The sequence below is a fragment of the Phyllobates terribilis genome, unplaced genomic scaffold (genome assembly GCF_046119375.1).
Source record: "Phyllobates terribilis strain yellow unplaced genomic scaffold, ASM4611937v1 Scaffold_1__5_contigs__length_1240528914, whole genome shotgun sequence".
NCBI classification, from domain to species: domain Eukaryota; kingdom Metazoa; phylum Chordata; class Amphibia; order Anura; family Dendrobatidae; genus Phyllobates; species Phyllobates terribilis.
Window position 1 is genome coordinate 1011710749 of NW_027362761.1, and position 20453 is coordinate 1011731201.

The 20453-nt window shown below is 46.8% G+C and overlaps 1 protein-coding gene across 3 annotated transcripts in view; it reads left to right on the plus strand.

Annotated features, from left to right (window-relative positions):
- Positions 1–3672: 3672 nt before the first annotated feature.
- Positions 3673–20453, plus strand: part of NEK1 (NIMA related kinase 1) — a 142584-nt gene continuing 125803 nt past the window's right edge. For 2 of the 3 annotated variants that reach the window (XM_073644091.1, XM_073644083.1), the window contains exons 1-6: positions 3673–3965; positions 12783–12879; positions 13347–13444; positions 19021–19104; positions 19198–19265; positions 19350–19436. In XM_073644091.1, the coding sequence (XP_073500192.1) occupies positions 3849–3965; positions 12783–12879; positions 13347–13444; positions 19021–19104; positions 19198–19265; positions 19350–19436 (551 nt within the window). In that variant the 5' untranslated portion in view covers positions 3673–3848. The remainder of the gene's footprint in view (positions 3966–12782; positions 12880–13346; positions 13445–19020; positions 19105–19197; positions 19266–19349; positions 19437–20453) is intronic. The other variant, XM_073644099.1, reaches the window with a different exon arrangement.

Consider the following 20453-nt stretch of genomic DNA (forward strand, 5'->3'; position numbering starts at 1 on the left):
TAGCATAGTAAGATCGGGGATTCTGGCTTATGAATTGGGACGCGTATAAATTTGTTTGCACGACAATATGCTCTAGCAAGCTGTCTGTAAAAAACAAATTAAAAAAATGAATTGGTCCAAAATCTTCCACCTCCACATTTATACCAGGAATGGCGTTGAAATCAGGGCTGAATGGAGCAGCCGAATCTGAAGCCTCCCATCTGGGAAATGCTAGATCATGTGGCAACGCCCCTTGTACACTGGCGTGCGCCAATTCACTAGTAGCAGGGACAGCGCTTGTACTGGGCAGTGTTCCCTGATTTGGAGACGTTTCTCCAGTAGCGCTATTTGCCCCTATTGCTGTACTGGTCCTTGGGCTTGAGGATGGAACAGAATCACTGCTCATTTCTGGGCTCTCAGTGTCGCCGCTACTAAAGCCCTCAAAATCCATATCTCCATCTGAGATTGCGCTGTCATCAGTGTCAGAACACAGCAGGGCATACACCTCCTCTGCGGTATAAGTCTGACGGGCCATTTTATTTTTATATTTTTTGACTGGACTGAACGGACCGGACTGAAAGGACGGGACCGGACTGGACTGACCGGACTGATCTGACAGGACTGACTGACTGACTGATGTGACAGGACTGACTGACTGATCTGACAGGACTGACTTACTGACAGATCTGACAGGACTGACTGACTGATCTGACTGACTGACAGATCTGACAGGACTGACTGACTGACAGATCTGACAGGACTGACTGACTGACAGATCTGACAGGACTGACTGACAGATCTGACAGGACTGACTGACAGATCTGACAGGACTGACTGACTGACAGGACTGACAGATCTGACTGACACATCTGACAGGACTGACAGATCTGACTGGACTGATCTGACAGGACTGACTGACTGACAGATCTGACTGGACTGATCTGACAGGACTGACTGATCTGACAGACTCACTAACCCTAACTCTTACTTTCTTTTTTATTTTTTTTTACTTTCACAGTGGCAAGGCTGACAGCTCTTGTCACACTGTTTCTCCTCTGCTCTCTCACTGAGATCGGAAGAGAAACTGCATTTATCAGGCAGATCGCCCGGGAAAGTTTGTTGCTAAAACAAACTTCCCTGGTGATCTCTCTGATTGGCTGGTGTGACGCTGAAATCATCGAGACCTGAGCCAATCAGGTCTCGATGATGTCAGAGGTCACAGCACCGGGATCCCCGCCGCTGACAGGTATGTGGGGGGTCCCGATCGCCGACCACCGGCTGTCCCTATCTTTTAAATGCCGCGATCGCTAAGGATCGCGGCATCTAGAAGATAGGAACAGGTTAACATCATGGGGACCTGATCCAATCAGGTCCCCATGATGCCACATGTCAGAGCTATCGCTCTGAACCGGTACCGCAGCGCTAGCAGGACCCTGGGGGTCCTGAGCGCTGCGGGACCACCCACCGTTTTTAAACGTCGGCGCTGCACAGAGCCCAGGCAGCGCCGACGTTTATGTACAGTCGGCGGTCCTGAACCGGTTAAGCAGGGACATGTACAGACAATAAATTCAATACAATTTAAGGACAATTTAAACAGTTACATTAGGAGTGAGGGTCCTGCTCGCAAGCTTGCATTCTACAAGGAAATAGGGGGACACAATAGGTGAAAAGTGCTTGTTATTTCAGGTCTGGCAATTATAATAAATAGGGATTTTCATATAAAGCTGTATGATCCAGTCATCAGCCAGTATGTTTAAGTGCAATACTCGAGTACCGAGTGCAGTTATCTTGTGCATGGAGGGTGTGGAGACAGATGAAGAGAAGGGAACAGATTCTGAATGATATTTAGAAGGAGGGAACAGGGGAAAGTTAATTTACTGAGTAGTTAAGGTGGTAGGCTTATAATAATAATAAATTATAATAAGTAAAAATAATATGGAGGACTATGGGGAGGGCAGTATACTATATGGAGGACAATGGGGAGGGCAGTATACTATATGGAGGACAATGGGGAGGGCAGTAGACTATATGGAGGACAATGGGGAGGGCAGTAGACTATTGGAGGACAATGGGGAGGGCAGTAGACTATATGGAGGACAATGGAGAGGGCAGTATACTATATGGAGGACAATGGGGAGGGCAGTAGACTATATGGAGGACAATGGGGAGGGCAGTAGACTATATGGAGGACAATGGGGAGGGCAGTAGACTATTGGAGGACAATGGGGAGGGCAGTAGACTATATGGAGGACAATGGGGAGGGCAGTATACTAAATGGAGGACAATGGGGAGGGCAGTAGACTATATGGAGGACAATGGGGAGGGCAGTAGACTATATGGAGGACAATGGGGCGGGCAGTAGACTATATGGAAGACAATGGGGAGGGCAGTAGACTATATGGAGGACAATGGGGAGGGCAGTAGACTATATGGAGGACAATGGGGAGGGCAGTAGACTATATGGAGGACTATGGGGAGGGCAGTATGCTATATGGAGGACTATGGGGAGTGCATTATACTATTTGGAGGATTATGGGGGTACATTATACTATATTGGACTATGGGGTGCGCATTATAATTTACTGAGTAGTTATGCTGGTAGGCTTATAATAATAATAATAAATTATAATAAATAATAATAATATGGAGGACTATGGGGAGGGCAGTATACTATATGGAGGACTATGGGGAGGGCAGTATACTATATGGAGGACAATGGGGAGGGCAGTATACTATATGGAGGACAATGGGGAGGGCAGTAGACTATATGGAGGACAATGGGGAGGGCAGTAGACTATATGGAGGACTATGGGGATTGCAGTATACTATATGGAGGACTATGAGGAGTGCATTATACTGATGGGAAAGCTAGTGCGTGCTATTATACAGTGTAGAGAGGTGTGGAGCCACTATACTGTATGTAGGTCCATTATACTGCATGGAGGGCTGTGTGGGGGTCACAGTTGGGGGGATTATATTGTGTTGGGGGTCAGTATACTCTGCTGGGGGAGTTGAGGTGGGGTACAGTATGGTCATCATACTGTGTGTGTAGAGGGTACTGTGGAGAAATTCACTGTGGGTGTATCATACTGTGTTAGGGGGCACTTTTGTTGGCATTATACTTTATGGGTGCAATGAAAGGGGAATCTAGGACTTCAGCAGGTGGAAAATACTCCTAGAATACTTTAGTCATTTTTGGCCATAAAAGTATTTACATGGATTTGTAAAGGCTGAAAAGTTGTAAGCTATGCTCTTCTGTCATCCCGCGAATATTATCTGTTGTTGTTGTGGGGTCTTATTAGAACGTCTGCTAGGCGCCCCATGATTTCTTTGCCCGCCGCTGACTGACAGCGTCCGTTTAAGTCCAGATGAACTCTGGTGGTTCCATAGACAATGAATGGAGCAGCAGTGTAAATAATCGACCACCACTCCCGATTCTCAGGATCTGTGGGATTCCAGAAGCCGGGAAGTTATTCCCATCCCATAAATAAGGATAATTTACAGACCTGGGACAGCCCCTTAACACTGGACCTAAGAAACACGTGACGTGGTTCCCATAGCAACCATAGTAAAATTAAACCGTGACTATTTTGCAGGTGAGCTTTGATACCGGCAGTCACTGTCTACCACAGGGATTCCAGTCACAGACATGGCGGCCCGCGCCTCCCCCAACATTCTGCCAGTAGAAGAAGGGTCGGGCAGAGCCGCACAGCGAGTGACGTCATCTGTGCGACGCACGCTGGCTGCCCGCTGCCCAGCAACCGCTAACATCACAGATCGGGCCGGCCATAGTGTGCGCTGCATTCCTCTGACCTACGCAGAGCTGTGCCCACCCCGCGCCGGACAGTCATGTCGTAGTGACAGGCAGCATGGACAAGTACGCGAGGGTGAGCAAGATCGGCGAGGGCTCCTTCGGGAAGGCCATCCTGGTGAAAGCCAAGGAAGATGGCAAGCAGTATGTCATCAAGGAGATCGGCATCTCTAAGGTGGGTGCCGGCCATAGTGTATAGTGACAGCGTGTAATAACGGGGAGTGCTGGGTGATGGCCTCCATGGTGTTTATAGCCCTGCTACTCCCATCATCACACTCCACAGTCCAGGCACTCCCATCATCAGGCTCCCATAGTAGGGGCACTCCCATCATCACACTCCATAGTACGAGCACTCCCATCATCAGGCTCCCATAGTACGGGCACTCCCATCATCACACTCCATAGTACGGGCACTCCCATCATCAGGCTCCCATAGTACGGGCACTCCCATCATCACACTCCATAGTACAGGCACTCCCATCATCACACTCCATAGTACGGGCACTCCCATCATCGCGATCCCATAGTACGGGCACTCCCATCATCACACTCCATAGTACAGGCACTCCCATCATCACACTCCATAGTACGGGCACTCCCATCATCAGGATCCCATAGTACGGGCACTCCCATCATCAGGATCCCATAGTACGGGCACTCCCATCATCAGGCTCCCATAGTACGGGCACTCCCATCATCAGGCTCCCATAGTACGGGCACTCCCATTATCAGGCTCCCATAGTACGGGCACTCCCATCATCAGGCTCCCATAGTACGGGCACTCCCATCATCAGGCTCCCATAGTACGGGCACTCCCATCATCAGGCTCCCATAGTACGGGCACTCCCATCATCAGGCTCCCATAGTACGGGCACTCCCATCATCAGGCTCCCATAGTACGGGCACTCCCATCATCAGGCTCCCATAGTACGGGCACTCCCATCATCAGGCTCCCATAGTACGGGCACTCCCATCATCAGGCTCCCATAGTACGGGCACTCCCATCATCAGGCTCCCATAGTACGGGCACTCCCATCATCAGGCTCCCATAGTACGGGCACTCCCATCATCAGGCTCCCATAGTACGGGCACTCCCATCATCAGGCTCCCATAGTACGGGCACTCCCATCATCAGGCTCCCATAGTACGGGCACTCCCATCATCAGGCTCCCATAGTACGGGCACTCCCATCATCAGGCCCCCATAGTACGGGCACTCCCATCATCGCGCCCCCATAGTACGGGCACTCCCATCATCGCGCCCCCATAGTACGGGCACTCCCATCATCGCGCCCCCATAGTACGGGCACTCCCATCATCGCGCCCCCATAGTACGGGCACTCCCATCATCGCGCTCCCATAGTACGGGCACTCCCATCATCGCGCTCCCATAGTACGGGCACTCCCATCATCGCGCTCCCATAGTACGGGCACTCCCATCATCGCGCTCCCATAGTACGGGCACTCCCATCATCGCGCTCCCATAGTACGGGCACTCCCATCATCGCGCTCCCATAGTACGGGCACTCCCATCATCGCGCTCCCATAGTACGGGCACTCCCATCATCGCGCTCCCATAGTACGGGCACTCCCATCATCGCGCTCCCATAGTACGGGCACTCCCATCATCGCGCTCCCATAGTACGGGCACTCCCATCATCGCGCTCCCATAGTACGGGCACTCCCATCATCGCGCTCCCATAGTACGGGCACTCCCATCATCGCGCTCCCATAGTACGGGCACTCCCATCATCGCGCTCCCATAGTACGGGCACTCCCATCATCGCGCTCCCATAGTACGGGCACTCCCATCATCGCGCTCCCATAGTACGGGCACTCCCATCATCGCGCTCCCATAGTACGGGCACTCCCATCATCGCGCTCCCATAGTACGGGCACTCCCATCATCGCGCTCCCATAGTACGGGCACTCCCATCATCGCGCTCCCATAGTACGGGCACTCCCATCATCGCGCTCCCATAGTACGGGCACTCCCATCATCGCGCTCCCATAGTACGGGCACTCCCATCATCGCGCTCCCATAGTACGGGCACTCCCATCATCGCGCTCCCATAGTACGGGCACTCCCATCATCGCGCTCCCATAGTACGGGCACTCCCATCATCGCGCTCCCATAGTACGGGCACTCCCATCATCGCGCTCCCATAGTACGGGCACTCCCATCATCGCGCTCCCATAGTACGGGCACTCCCATCATCGCGCTCCCATAGTACGGGCACTCCCATCATCGCGCTCCCATAGTACGGGCACTCCCATCATCGCGCTCCCATAGTACGGGCACTCCCATCATCGCGCTCCCATAGTACGGGCACTCCCATCATCGCGCTCCCATAGTACGGGCACTCCCATCATCGCGCTCCCATAGTACGGGCACTCCCATCATCGCGCTCCCATAGTACGGGCACTCCCATCATCGCGCTCCCATAGTACGGGCACTCCCATCATCGCGCTCCCATAGTACGGGCACTCCCATCATCGCGCTCCCATAGTACGGGCACTCCCATCATCGCGCTCCCATAGTACGGGCACTCCCATCATCGCGCTCCCATAGTACGGGCACTCCCATCATCGCGCTCCCATAGTACGGGCACTCCCATCATCGCGCTCCCATAGTACGGGCACTCCCATCATCGCGCTCCCATAGTACGGGCACTCCCATCATCGCGCTCCCATAGTACGGGCACTCCCATCATCGCGCTCCCATAGTACGGGCACTCCCATCATCGCGCTCCCATAGTACGGGCACTCCCATCATCGCGCTCCCATAGTACGGGCACTCCCATCATCGCGCTCCCATAGTACGGGCACTCCCATCATCGCGCTCCCATAGTACGGGCACTCCCATCATCGCGCTCCCATAGTACGGGCACTCCCATCATCGCGCTCCCATAGTACGGGCACTCCCATCATCGCGCTCCCATAGTACGGGCACTCCCATCATCGCGCTCCCATAGTACGGGCACTCCCATCATCGCGCTCCCATAGTACGGGCACTCCCATCATCGCGCTCCCATAGTACGGGCACTCCCATCATCGCGCTCCCATAGTACGGGCACTCCCATCATCGCGCTCCCATAGTACGGGCACTCCCATCATCGCGCTCCCATAGTACGGGCACTCCCATCATCGCGCTCCCATAGTACGGGCACTCCCATCATCGCGCTCCCATAGTACGGGCACTCCCATCATCGCGCTCCCATAGTACGGGCACTCCCATCATCGCGCTCCCATAGTACGGGCACTCCCATCATCGCGCTCCCATAGTACGGGCACTCCCATCATCGCGCTCCCATAGTACGGGCACTCCCATCATCGCGCTCCCATAGTACGGGCACTCCCATCATCGCGCTCCCATAGTACGGGCACTCCCATCATCGCGCTCCCATAGTACGGGCACTCCCATCATCGCGCTCCCATAGTACGGGCACTCCCATCATCGCGCTCCCATAGTACGGGCACTCCCATCATCGCGCTCCCATAGTACGGGCACTCCCATCATCGCGCTCCCATAGTACGGGCACTCCCATCATCGCGCTCCCATAGTACGGGCACTCCCATCATCGCGCTCCCATAGTACGGGCACTCCCATCATCGCGCTCCCATAGTACGGGCACTCCCATCATCGCGCTCCCATAGTACGGGCACTCCCATCATCGCGCTCCCATAGTACGGGCACTCCCATCATCGCGCTCCCATAGTACGGGCACGCCCATCATCGCGCTCCCATAGTACGGGCACGCCCATCATCGCGCTCCCATAGTACGGGCACGCCCATCATCGCGCTCCCATAGTACGGGCACGCCCATCATCGCGCTCCCATAGTACGGACACGCCCATCATCGCGCTCCCATAGTACGGGCACGCCCATCATCGCGCTCCCATAGTACGGGCACGCCCATCATCGCGCTCCCATAGTACGGGCACGCCCATCATCGCGCTCCCATAGTACGGGCACGCCCATCATCGCGCTCCCATAGTACGGGCACGCCCATCATCGCGCTCCCATAGTACGGGCACGCCCATCATCGCGCTCCCATAGTACGGGCACGCCCATCATCGCGCTCCCATAGTACGGGCACGCCCATCATCGCGCTCCCATAGTACGGGCACGCCCATCATCGCGCTCCCATAGTACGGGCACGCCCATCATCGCGCTCCCATAGTACGGGCACGCCCATCATCGCGCTCCCATAGTACGGGCACGCCCATCTTCGCGCTCCCATAGTACGGGCACTCCCATCTTCGCGCTCCCATAGTACGGGCACTCCCATCATCGCGCTCCCATAGTACGGGCACTCCCATCATCGCGCTCCCATAGTACGGGCAGCCCCCATCATCAGTCTTCACATCCGCTGCACAATCATCTGTATTGTGTTATACATGGATGTGATGGCTCCAGCACTGCATCTGATCAGACTTGGGTGCGCCCTCCCCTTCGCCCTCTCCTGCGCCCTCTCCTGCGCCCTCTCCTGCGCCCTCTCCTGCGCCCTCTCCTGCGCCCTCTCCTGCTCCCTCCCCTGCGCCCTCCCCTGGTCTCCGGGATCTCACGTGCAGGACTGCTCTGCTCAGAATGTCGCCCTGGTAATCGCTGCCCTGATGGTTATGTGGAGTCGGGTCTGTACTCAAGCCTTTAACCCTGCTGTGCCAGAAAGTAGCGCACAGGGACATTGCTCTCATCCTTCATCAGTACAGGCTGATCAGAAAACTACATGTAGAAGTGGAAGTTTAAGGAGCAATCAGCACTATGCTTTTAACTCTTTAATGACTCACACGATCGTTGTTTAGGTCCGAGTGCTATCCATGAAAAAAACGGACAGCACTGTGTTATTCAATGGGGCAGATGAGTGTTTTTTATTATTTTTCACTGACTAAATCTGTGTATGAAAAAAATCCAAGCATACACTCGTTTCTTCGGATGAGACTCGCCCATTCAAGTCTATGTGTGCAAAATAAAATTTGGATGCTATACGGAGCCACAGTATAGTGCCTGATGTTTACGGATACATTGTAGTTCTGTAATATAGGAAGCTGTAAATGATTAATAGCTGCTGCTGTAAAGAAACAAAACGGATTATAAACAGATTGCATACGGATGACAAGGGAGAAAAAATTCTTCCCACTTTTCTGGATGAAACTGAACGATTTTCGTTTCTTTTTTTTTGCACTTTAAATTTTTCTTATCTTTCTTCCACGAGCCATATCATTTATTTATTTTATTTTTTTTTTTTTTCCGTCGCGGTCTGTTTTTTTGTAGGACAAGTTGTAGTTTTGATTGACACTATTAATTTTACCATATAATGTACTATAAAATCAGAAAAAAATGATGTAGGGCAGAAATGGGGGAAAAAACAGCAATTCTACTTTGTTTTTCATTTTATTATTTTTTTTTTAATTTTTTTACTTTAAAGACTTCAAAAATGGCTTGGTGGTAACTGTGTTCTAGGGGTCAGTACTATTATGGTGATGGCAAATCTGTATGGATTTTTTTTTCTTTTACTACCTAAAAAAAAACAAAAAAAAAAACAACAAAAATAAACTAATTGATTTCAGTCACCATGCTGTGAGAGCCATAACCTTTTTTACTTTTGGATGAGAGTTGTATGAGGGATTGTCTTTTGTTTTTTGTCTTAGGATAAGCTGTATTTTTATTTGTACTATTTTGGGGCTCCACGTGACTTTTTAAGCGATTTAAATCTATTAGAGTCATAAAACTTTATTTTTTTTCCTCTTTTTAATGTTTTTTTTTTACATGTCTTTTGTATGATTATCCTTAGGGCTCATATAAATAAGCATATTAAACATCTGTGTGCTGTTCTTATACAAAACGGGTAGCATACGGTCAGTACAAAGACTGGTGCATGCCAGTATGATCATTCTCATGATCGTTTTTTAAGCGTTTGGTCCTCGTGTAAAAAATCGCCGCATGCGCTACTGTGATCAGAATTCTGGATCAGGCTCAGCCATTATAAGTCAATGGGTGCTTAACAAACGGATCACATATGGTTTAACATCCGTATGTCAAGCATTTTTCACAGATCCATAGCAATCATTAAGATAGGAAACCGTATTTGGTCTTTTCTTATTGATTAGATTGTACATATGCATAGTTTCTAAGCATACTGCTTTGTGGCTTCTTCGGCAGCAGGACATTGCACGATGAGGCGGTTTGTATTGACAACATACAACTCTGATTCCGAGTGGCTCCTTCACATTACTGCGCAGAAGGAAGGCCTGGAAATCTACTTCTGTATTATGCCAAGAAAACTTGATGGAAAGTACAATTAGTGGAATTCAGTATAATTGGCTGAATGTGTCCTGGGGTTTTTACCTTCTTCTGGATCAACAGAGTTAGGCATAGGGATTTTAGTAATATCATTATTGGAATCACAAGAGTAATACAAAATATAAAACTGATTAAAAAAATAATAACCTTGTTCATTTTTAATTGTAATAGTGCATCAGTAATAAAAATGGTAATACACTTGTGAGGCCAAGTCCCAGTAATTTAGTGTAGGGAGTACAATTGGGGGAGAAAGGTTGAACTGGATGGACCTAGATCTTTATTCAACCTATGTTACTATAGTGCTGGACGATGCACCTCTAGGTTGGAAGGCATTCGACAAGCTACTGGGGAAAAGCCGATGGTCGACCTGAGTATGATCTCAGTAGCTGGAGATTTAACTTCTCCAGCCACACCCTTGAGGTGGAGATATGGTGAGTGGCCGTCCCACCCATCTCTTACAACCCAAAAAAACCAACCCAAACATGGCTGCTTAACCTCTTCACCACCAACATGCTGGAGACAAGCTTCTGGGTTTCACACCACAGACGATGGCAACCTCTGTGACACATATCTCCCTTCACATATATCGCCAGTGACCCTGTTACACTGTGCATGCAGATAGCTGTCACTGGTAGGACCGCCCACTGGACTCCTATCTATACAGACACCAGGAATTTCACTAAACAAAATGCAAGTTATGCAGAATCTTTTCCCACAAACCTGTGTCATTCTGCGCCACTTCTCTCTATACCCTGCTATCCATAGATCAGACAGCGCAATGTGACAAGTTCCCTGGGGCTCCTTTAACTTGTTTAGGTTAATATTACACCACCTATTAGGCTATGTGCCCACGATGCAGAAATGAAGCAGAAAATTTCTGCAGCATTTCTGCATCTCCCTGGCAGAAAAAACGCATGCAGACTGTGCATGCGTTTTTCCTGCAGAATACACGCGGATTCACATGCGTTTCCACATGCGTCAACGCATGCGTTTCCGCATGTGGACTAACAAGCACTTTCCAGGCGATAGCATCACTTGGAAAGTGCTTGACAACTAGGTCACACTATAAAAATCCATGCAAACAGCATGGATTTATATAGTGTGACCGTAAAAATAAAAAAATAAAGCTATACTTACCTCCGATGCCGCCGCGTGTGCTGTCGCGCTCCTTCCTGGTTCCTTCCTGGCTTGCCGGCACATCGCGATACAGCCTGCGGTCACATGACCGCGACGTCATCTCAGGTCCTGGAAGGAGAAGCGATGCAGGGGCCGCCGGACAGGTGAATATAAACTTTATTTATTATTTTATTTATTTTTTCACAGGTACAATGGTACCCAGGTCTGGATGAGAGCCTCCTCTCCTCCAGAACTGGGTACCATCCGCACATTGAAACGCATATTATCTGCGTGTACAAATGTACAGACACGGATATTATGTGTCTCAATGCAAGTCAATGGCGGCCCTTCCGCTGCACTTCCGCAAAATTAATGAACATGCTGCGGATTTATGAGCGCTGCAGAAACGCTGCGGAAAAATCCGCAGCATGTGCATTGACATTGCGGAATGCCATTGGGGACCATGGGGTGCGGATTACCAAGCTTTTTTGATGCGTTTCCGCTGCGGAAATGCATGAAAAACGCATCGTGGGCACGCAGCCTTAGTTGTCTTATTTGTGCCAGAAACATGCGCCATTATGTTGGTGCACGGTGTCTGACGTGAAGCCACACCCTTTCTGCCAAACCTTTTAAACCCCTTTAAGCAAGCTATTGCTACCTTGTTGGACAAGAAGAAAGTGTATAAAACGCATAATAAATATGGTGCAGGTCATGCAAGACAGTTTTTTTTCTGGCGCAAAAATTTCTCCCACTTCTGCCCGTGCCCTGACACTCTGTACCCAGTACAGTCCACATAGACTAAGTGCACACAGCATTAATGCACTTAGCCAAAAGTACACATCCAGAGTCTATCCCGGTGTAGGTTTAGCCACCATAGGGTCCAACCTCACAGATGGAGGCCATAATTGTGTCCTTTTGGCCTCTATCTGGCTTCCTTTTAGATGTTGTTTAGCAGTATAGGAAAAAGTAGCAGACTTTTCTATGTGAAGGGCCACAACAAAAGATTTACACCATTTTTAGTACTTTTTTTTTTTTTTTTTTTTTTTTTTTTGCATTGGTCCCTATAGTGGACTGGTGCCATAGTATCTATCCATACTGTGGCTACAGTCGGCTGTACATCTCCTTTGTATATGATTTGGACAGCGGCGACAGGCGCAGTGTGAGCTTAGTTTATACTCCCAATTCACATTAAATCAGATGAGCACAATTGTTTGGCCGATGGTCATCTCTTCCGACACCTCGAACGCCGGAGTGCTCCATTCAGCCGGCCGTTCTTGTGTTCTCTATGGGATAATAGTCACCAGACTCCTCTAGTAGCGGCTTATCTCTACGCTGAACTAAGGGATTGGCTCCTGAACTTTATCGACCGGGTCCTTCTTTCCGCCAACATCCTCTGTTGGGGAAAGTCGGGAGGCCCCATACTCATTAGATGGCCTTCTGAGCTCCCCGATGAGATTGGCAGGTTCGGCTGACTTTCATCTAGTATGTATGGAGGCCCTTCCACTTGCTTTTCAATCTGTGGGCTAGTTGAAGCTTCCAGCATTGATCGATATGTTATATTTTTTACTTTAAGATGTCAAGCAAAGAAAGAGCGGAATCGAGGAGAGAGGTTGCTGTTCTGGCAAACATGAAGCATCCAAATATCGTCCAGTACAGAGAATCATTTGAAGGTTAGAAAGCTGTATGTTGTCACTGTGCTCCACGTGTTCTTCCCAAAGCCATGTAGGGAGTGAAGCTCTGGCGGTCCTGATTGGCAGTTCTGGTAGGGTAAGTGCACACAGCGTCTTTTGAAGAAGAAGATGGTTCAGGAACATATCGGCTGTGTTTTTACGTGAAGCATCTTCATACAATGTAATGTTTGAAGCCCCCTGAAGAACGGCGGCTTCCAACATCCTTCTTGTAGCCACTTTATGGCTTTCTAAGCTTGAAGCGGTTAAAAGAAGTGACAGAAGACAGATCATGTGTGCTGCAATGTCGTTTTTCCATTTCTGTGTCTATGGTCCCGTTCTTTTAGCGCTTTTTCAGGTATTTTCCAGACGTTGCGTGCACGTACCCTTCAGCGGTTTTGATGTCTTATTTTGTGGGTTGTCGCCGGCAGACTTTTATGGTAAATACAACAATCTGGCTTCTCTTGTAGAAAGCGGCTGCCTTTACATTGTGATGGATTATTGTGAAGGAGGGGATTTGTACAAACGAATAAATGCACAGAAAGGAGTTTTATTCTCGGAAGATCAGGTAAATATCCTTCCTAAAATATATGTCTGACTTACCCCCTACAGGAGGAGGGCGACAGTCCTGACCTGCGCTCTCCCATGGTGCCTCATTAGTTGTGGAGGGGCCCACCACCTTTACCCAACACTCTTATTTTTGAATAGGGGTGCGGAGTGGCGGATTACTAGTTTTGCAATATATTATTACTCTATCCTGTCTTATTATCATGGGGATTTGAAAAGTTGATAATGATATTGGAGTTACTGTTAGTAAATCTAAAATACACTATATTCTTCAGTGAATTTAAAAGGATTTTCCAATACTTTTTCAAACACACTATGTTACTAAAAATCCCTGATGATCTTTGTTTTCTAGGCTGAAGCAATGACGTGTTTCCCATACTGACATGACTGCCAGAGGTGGGCATCTGTCAGCAAGTTTTTGCAATCTAATCTGACAGCAACATGAAGTAGGGGCAGAGAGCCTGATTCCAGCGATGTATCACTACTGGGTGCAGCAGTTATGATAGGATCACAGCTTTCTGTCTACATTGTATAGTGACAGAAAGCTCCTCATCAGTGGTGGGGGCATGGCATGGTTGGATGATCAGGCACTAGGCAGTTTGCCCTCTAGTGATGATCTCCTGCTGATAAAATACTGATTGTATTGAAATAGCTAAACACAGGCCAGTAAGTGACACATCACTGTAGTCAGGCTCTCTTCCCCAACATCATGGTGCTCTCTGATTACATAGCAAAATCCTGCTGGCAGATTCCCTTAATACGGTTTAAAAAATAAAGATAAATGTCCATTTTCAGTTCAACCAAGGAATGCGAAAGGACAGAGGAAAGGGGCACATACATAACCACAATGCATGATCCAGACTGCCCCAGACAGTCTAATCTTTTTCTCCTGACCCCAGTTGCCATTTCACTGGATTAAGCATTCAGAACATAATTATTTTAAACATTTACGTGATTATTTTGTTATTTTCTTCAAGAAAAATATTTTTTTCAAACTATCAATGGATCCCGCTTTAACTAACTTTTGAGGTAAACTATTTCACAGATTAATTGTTCTTATGGTAAAGAAGGCCTGTGTCCTCTGGAGATTGAACCTGTCTTTCTCCAGAGATGGAGGGAGTGGCCCTTTGTCTTTTGAGGGATTTTTACATGAAACTGCTTTTCAGCATAGTTTTGTATTGGCCATTTATGTAATTGTACAAGTTAATCGTGTCTTCTCTTAGACTTCTCTTCTTCAGACTCAATACTTTTAATTGTTTTAATCATTCCTTATAGCTAAGATCCTCTATGACTCTTATCAGTTTTATGGCTCTTTTTGTATCTTTTCTAACTCTAGAGCAGGGGTGTCAAACTTAAACACACAAAGGGCAAACATTAAAAACCTGGACAAAGTCACAGGCCAACCAGTATACACTATAATAGGCCTCATATAGTCCTCTATACAGTATAATGGGCCCCACATAGTCCTCCATACAGAATAATGGGCCCCACATAGTCCTCCATACAGTATACTGGGCCTCACCTAGTCCTCCATACAGTATACTGGGCCTCACCTAGTCCTCCATACAGTATAATGGGCCTCACCTAGTCCTCCATACAGTATAATGGGCCTCACCTAGTCCTAAATACAGTATAATGGGCCCCACATAGTCCTCCATACAGTATAATGGGCCTCACCTAGTCCTCCATACAGTATAATGGGCCTCACCTAGTCCTCCATACAGTATAATGGGCCTCACCTAGTCCTCCATACAGTATAATGGGCCTCACCTAGTCCTCCATACAGTATAATGGGCCTCACATAGTCCTCCATACAGAATAATGGCCCCGCATTGGGGTGGTGGTTCTGGTGTTGGGGGCCAAATACAACCACCCTGCGAGCCAGATTTGGCCCACGGGCCGGAATCTGACATGTGAGCTCTAGAGTATCCTTTCTATGGACTGATGCCCAGAACTGAGGCACATATTCAAGATGAGGTTGCATTAATGCTTTGTAATATATGACAATAAACTGTTGCGTAACATTGCATGCTGTTGTTTAGTCTGTGATTTACAAGTACACCCAGATCCTTCTTTACAAGTGACTCTCCTAGTTTTACTCCCCCTAGATCATATGATGCTTTCACATTATTCGTGCCCAGGTAATTGCCTTTGTTCTCCACATCTAATCTAATCTACCACGTGGATGCCCAACCACTCCGTTTGTTCAAGTCAACTTGATGTCATCTGCAAAAATAGAAACAACACTGTTAATCTCGTCTTCTATACCATTAATAAAGTATTTGAAAAATGGTGGAGCCTGCCCTGAACCTTGGGGTACACCACCTATAATCAGGGTAGCAGTCATTCACCAGAACTCTTTAGGTGTGGTCTTTTGATCCAATTACAAATCTTACTTTCCAAACCTATAGACCTTAATTTACCCATTAGGTGTCTGTGTGTGACAGTGTCAAATGCCTTTGCTAATTCCTAAAACGCTATATCCACAGCTTCTCTGTGCAGGTTTAAATCGTCTCTTCATAAAAAAAATGATCAGGTTGGTTTCTTTAGTAGAACCATGCCGGCTATCATATAATATTATTTTCTATCACATACTCCTGATAAAAGCCCCTGGTCAATAAAATGATCCTGTAACAAGCTGAGGATTTTTTCCCATTTGCAGTTGAAGAACCATGACCCCAGTCAATAATATTTAGTAAAAGCTCCCATCATCACTATTGTAGCCGCCTGTGCAGTCCTCGCCTTCAGATTATACAGACAACTCTCCAACTCCTCATAGTTGGGGGGCGTTTATAGGTAACACCAGTTTTTTAAAATATTTTCTTCTCTTTGTAATTCTACCCCCAAAGTTTCATCCTCCCCACCGTCTTTCTACCTCATTGCCTCTGTCACATCACTCCTAACATACAGATCTACTTCTTCTCTTTTCCTATTTGACCGGTCTTTCTGAAAGGGCGTAAAACCAGGAAGATTTACAGCCCAATATTGAAGAGACCGACCATGTCTCCTCCAAGGCCTCGGCCCTCCCATCTGGTTGTAAGACTTCTGGCATTTGTGAATATAAAGATTACGTTTTTGCCCAGTTTCCAGATTCAATTACAGAGACTTTTAATTTCTTGTGGGCACATTTGTCTTCACTGTTTTTTCTTTTTTTTACACCTGGATATCTCCCTATCCACTGACCTAATCCTCCACCACCCCCGCAGTCCACGTCTCCACCCTCCAAGATAGTCCTACCCTCTCTAATCTATCTACCCCTTTATTTTCTGCCTTGTGCTACCCCTTTATTCCTCCGTTTAAATGCTCTCCCCCAGCACAGCGGACCCCCTTTCATTTGCAGAATACAGATTGTACCCCAATGTAAATTCAGCCCAGTACTCTAGAAACTGGGAATTTGTTTATGATCCCAGGGGAGCAGAATTGCCGGGTTTATGTTACAGCCACGTGGGTTTATTATTATGCTACAGGTTGTGTGATTATTATCTGGGTGAGGGGCTGATTACTGCAAGGAGACATGTTATTATCTGCGTGGGGGAGGGGGATATTTATTATTCTACTATGGTGATCATTTCAAGGGTATATGATCTAATCGGGAGTGGGGGGAATGATTTATTATTCTGCAAGGGGGTAGTGATTATGTTGGTTAGAGCGATTCAATTTGCAGCATCTTTACACTGTACAATTAGAAACGAAGTACAGATTACTTACTTATTGTTAATGGTTCCACGGTTTTGCAGCCACTAATGATAAGGAAAACATTTGTGATTAATTTTTAATGATACAGCATGAGTTTTATTAAGCGATCTGTTAGTAGCCGCACCTCGGACACGCACTGTTCTACATGAGACCCAAGCCTAAGGATGGGCCATGCCACTCATGGGCCAGTGCTTTATGCTTGTGTAAGGAGATGGACATGCTGCCCATGTTTCCCTCTTGAAGAAACAAGTATATTGTTGTAAAATGTTATGTGATGCTGTGTGAACTGTGATGTATAGTGTGTGTTAATGGTGTTAGCAATACTGATAATGTGTAGTGTGTGTGTAGTTTGACATTAGGGATAGTAAGAGTTAATGGTTGGGACTAGCCCAGAGTGGGAGGAGCTGAGTTGCAGTGACAATTTCTTGTCAGACAGGGCCTGGAGTGCATAGTGAATGGACCTGAGGCTCATTGTGAGCAGTGGCGCTGTTTGCGTGTCCCTAAGTGAGAGGAGGCTGAGAGAAAAGAGATAGCGAGATCCGGAGCAGAAAAGAGGAAAGTGACTGAGAGACAAATTGAAGGGTCCTGGGAGAGGATGCTTAGCGGAAAGGCTCAGAGTTTATACCTCCAGAAGGTAATGGGCCTAGACTGGAAGGATACGAGAGGCGAGCATATTGTTCCGGGTGGGAGTTCCAGAGCGTCAGAGAGCTTGAAGCTAGGTTCGTGCATGCTGGCACCTTAAGGGAAAAGGGGACGCGGAACTGCGGTGCAAGTAAAGGACTCTTGCTAAGCAGGACTGTAGTGTTAATGCTGGGTTGTTTTTAAGTAGTGAGAAACCGAGGAACCAGAGCAGAAGTAGAAGGAGGAAAGGGGGAGAGAAGGAAGGAAAGTGTGTGGAAAATACTTTGAGTTGTAAATGAAACGTTGATAAGACTGTGTACCCACTATCTTCTGTATATATTCCCTACGAAGTTCCCTTTCAATAAAAAGTTTATTTTTGAATGGTGGTCTCCCTCATTAAACTATAAATCATGTGATCCTGGCAAACCAGCAACATGTATTACATGCAGCCTGCACGGGCATAGCCCCTTCACAGCTCCCAGCCAGGACCCCCACTTTCATGTAACGTGTTGGGGCGCAATAGACAAGTGCCACAACAACGACTACTGCCACGTGCCACGTTACACTTTTTACTCCACCCCCCGGGCTAAAATTTGCAAGCCAACCCCTCATGATTTTTATGGGCATTCATTGATTGTCATGGTCACATGATCAGTATAGCATGTGAGAACAATATGGCCTAGTAAAAAAAACAAACAAAAAACAACAACTGAGGACCAGAGATTTTTAGGCATAAGAGCAGTTTAAGGTGGTATTTTAAGATGTGGTATGACTATTTGTTACTTTTAGCAATATGCATCTTATACTGAGGATTTTGGAAGCTGTAGAAAACCCCTTTAATGGGGTTGTCTTAAGTTAGGTTTTCAGGATACCTCAAGCTCCTGCTTACTAGATTGACAGCGGTGTGGAGTTGTCACACCGCTGGCCTGAGCTGTTACCTGTTTGCCTCTGCAATATCGGAGGATCGCAGGGACACTGGCTGACCGAAGCTGGCTGGATTCCGTTGGCTTCTTTTGGAAAGAGCTAGAAAGCATTGACTGGCCACTGCTGATAGACTGCAGAGGTGGTTGGTATCCTAGGCTACAAACAGTCATCTATAAAATTATTAAAACACTCCATTCTAAGTAAGTAAATTGCAAAGTTGCCTGATTTTTTTTTTTAAGCAGTTTGTGTTTTTGCCCAATAAAGAATGTGAGACCAAGTTATTTGCGTTTACTAAATACAATGATCTAGAACGGTCTGTTCATTTCTTTTCACTAGATTCTAGATTGGTTTGTTCAGCTTTGTTTGGCTCTGAAGCATGTTCATCATCGAAAAATTCTCCACAGAGATATCAAGTCTCAGGTAAGACGGGATTCTAGATCTCCACTGGAATTATTATTGGTGGTCTTCGGATGGTTCTTCCAGGAACTAATAAATGATTTCTCACTATTCTAGAATATCTTTTTGACCAAGAGTGGGACCATCCAGCTGGGTGACTTTGGAATAGCGAGAGTACTGAATAGGTAGGCTTGGTGGTACAGTACCTGAATGCTTGAAGTGAACGCTTCACTTTTTTATCTAATGACGCATGATTTGTTCTTATACAGCACCATAGAACTGGCTCGAACATGTATAGGAACGCCATATTACCTGTCTCCTGAAATATGTGAGAACCGGCCCTACAATAATAAAAGGTAAATAATACATCACATCGTCTCTTCCTGATCAGCCTTAGTATTGATTTCCTAGGCAGTAATTCCATTATTGGCCATCTCTTATAGGGACATTCCAGGAATAGAAAAAAAAATAAGTAAAGGAAATGTTACCAACACCTGTCCTATTTAAAATTGTAGGTTTCCGTCAGTATAACAAGACAGCGGCCATTTTAATTTAATTGTGATTACCTCCGTAGGCAAAACTCAAATAATTTGCTAATTTTTAAAGGTACATAGGTATTTATTTATAATGAAATTTCCTTTAATTATTATTTTCTGTTCTCAGAGAATCCCTTTAAGCTGACGATAGATTTTCTTTAATGCTTTTCCTTGTACATTTGGAATTCTATTTAATAAAGTGGCATAAAAACGGAATATTTCATACTTAGTATCATTTGTTTTGTTTGTTTTGTTAGGGAGGAAATATTGTGCTTTTCTATATTGCCCCAAATTTTGACGTTCATCTATTTCCTTCTATCCTGTTTAGCACCATAGACGCAACAGCAGATTAGATCATCAATTTTTACCACTACTGGCTTTAAAAAATCTCAAAATGTTGAGAGTCATGTTAAGTTTGGATAGTGGTACCCCTAATGATCGCTAGAGCATAGTGGCTGAGATGCTCTAACAATCGCTGTTGCACAGAGTTGAATATTTAAGAGATGACTTTGTCACTTTCTCAAAAACAATTTTGTAACATACCTTTTTAAAATCTCTGAGCACTGCTGATTGTGTCGCTTCTCAGAGTAATTTAATTTAGGATTAGACGGAAATCATCTGGCCCATGATTTCATCAGGTTTCTATTAGATAAAACAGCGTGCCGGAGAGAAAGACACAGACATGAAGTATCTTTGTATTCAGCAGCTCCCTCTCTAATTATTTATTACTATGTGATTACACTAGTAGTTCGGCGTCACTGCAGGGAACTAAGCCAATCATGATTATTCAGCATTATTTAGCACTTATATATATATATTGATTTATGACATTATTCT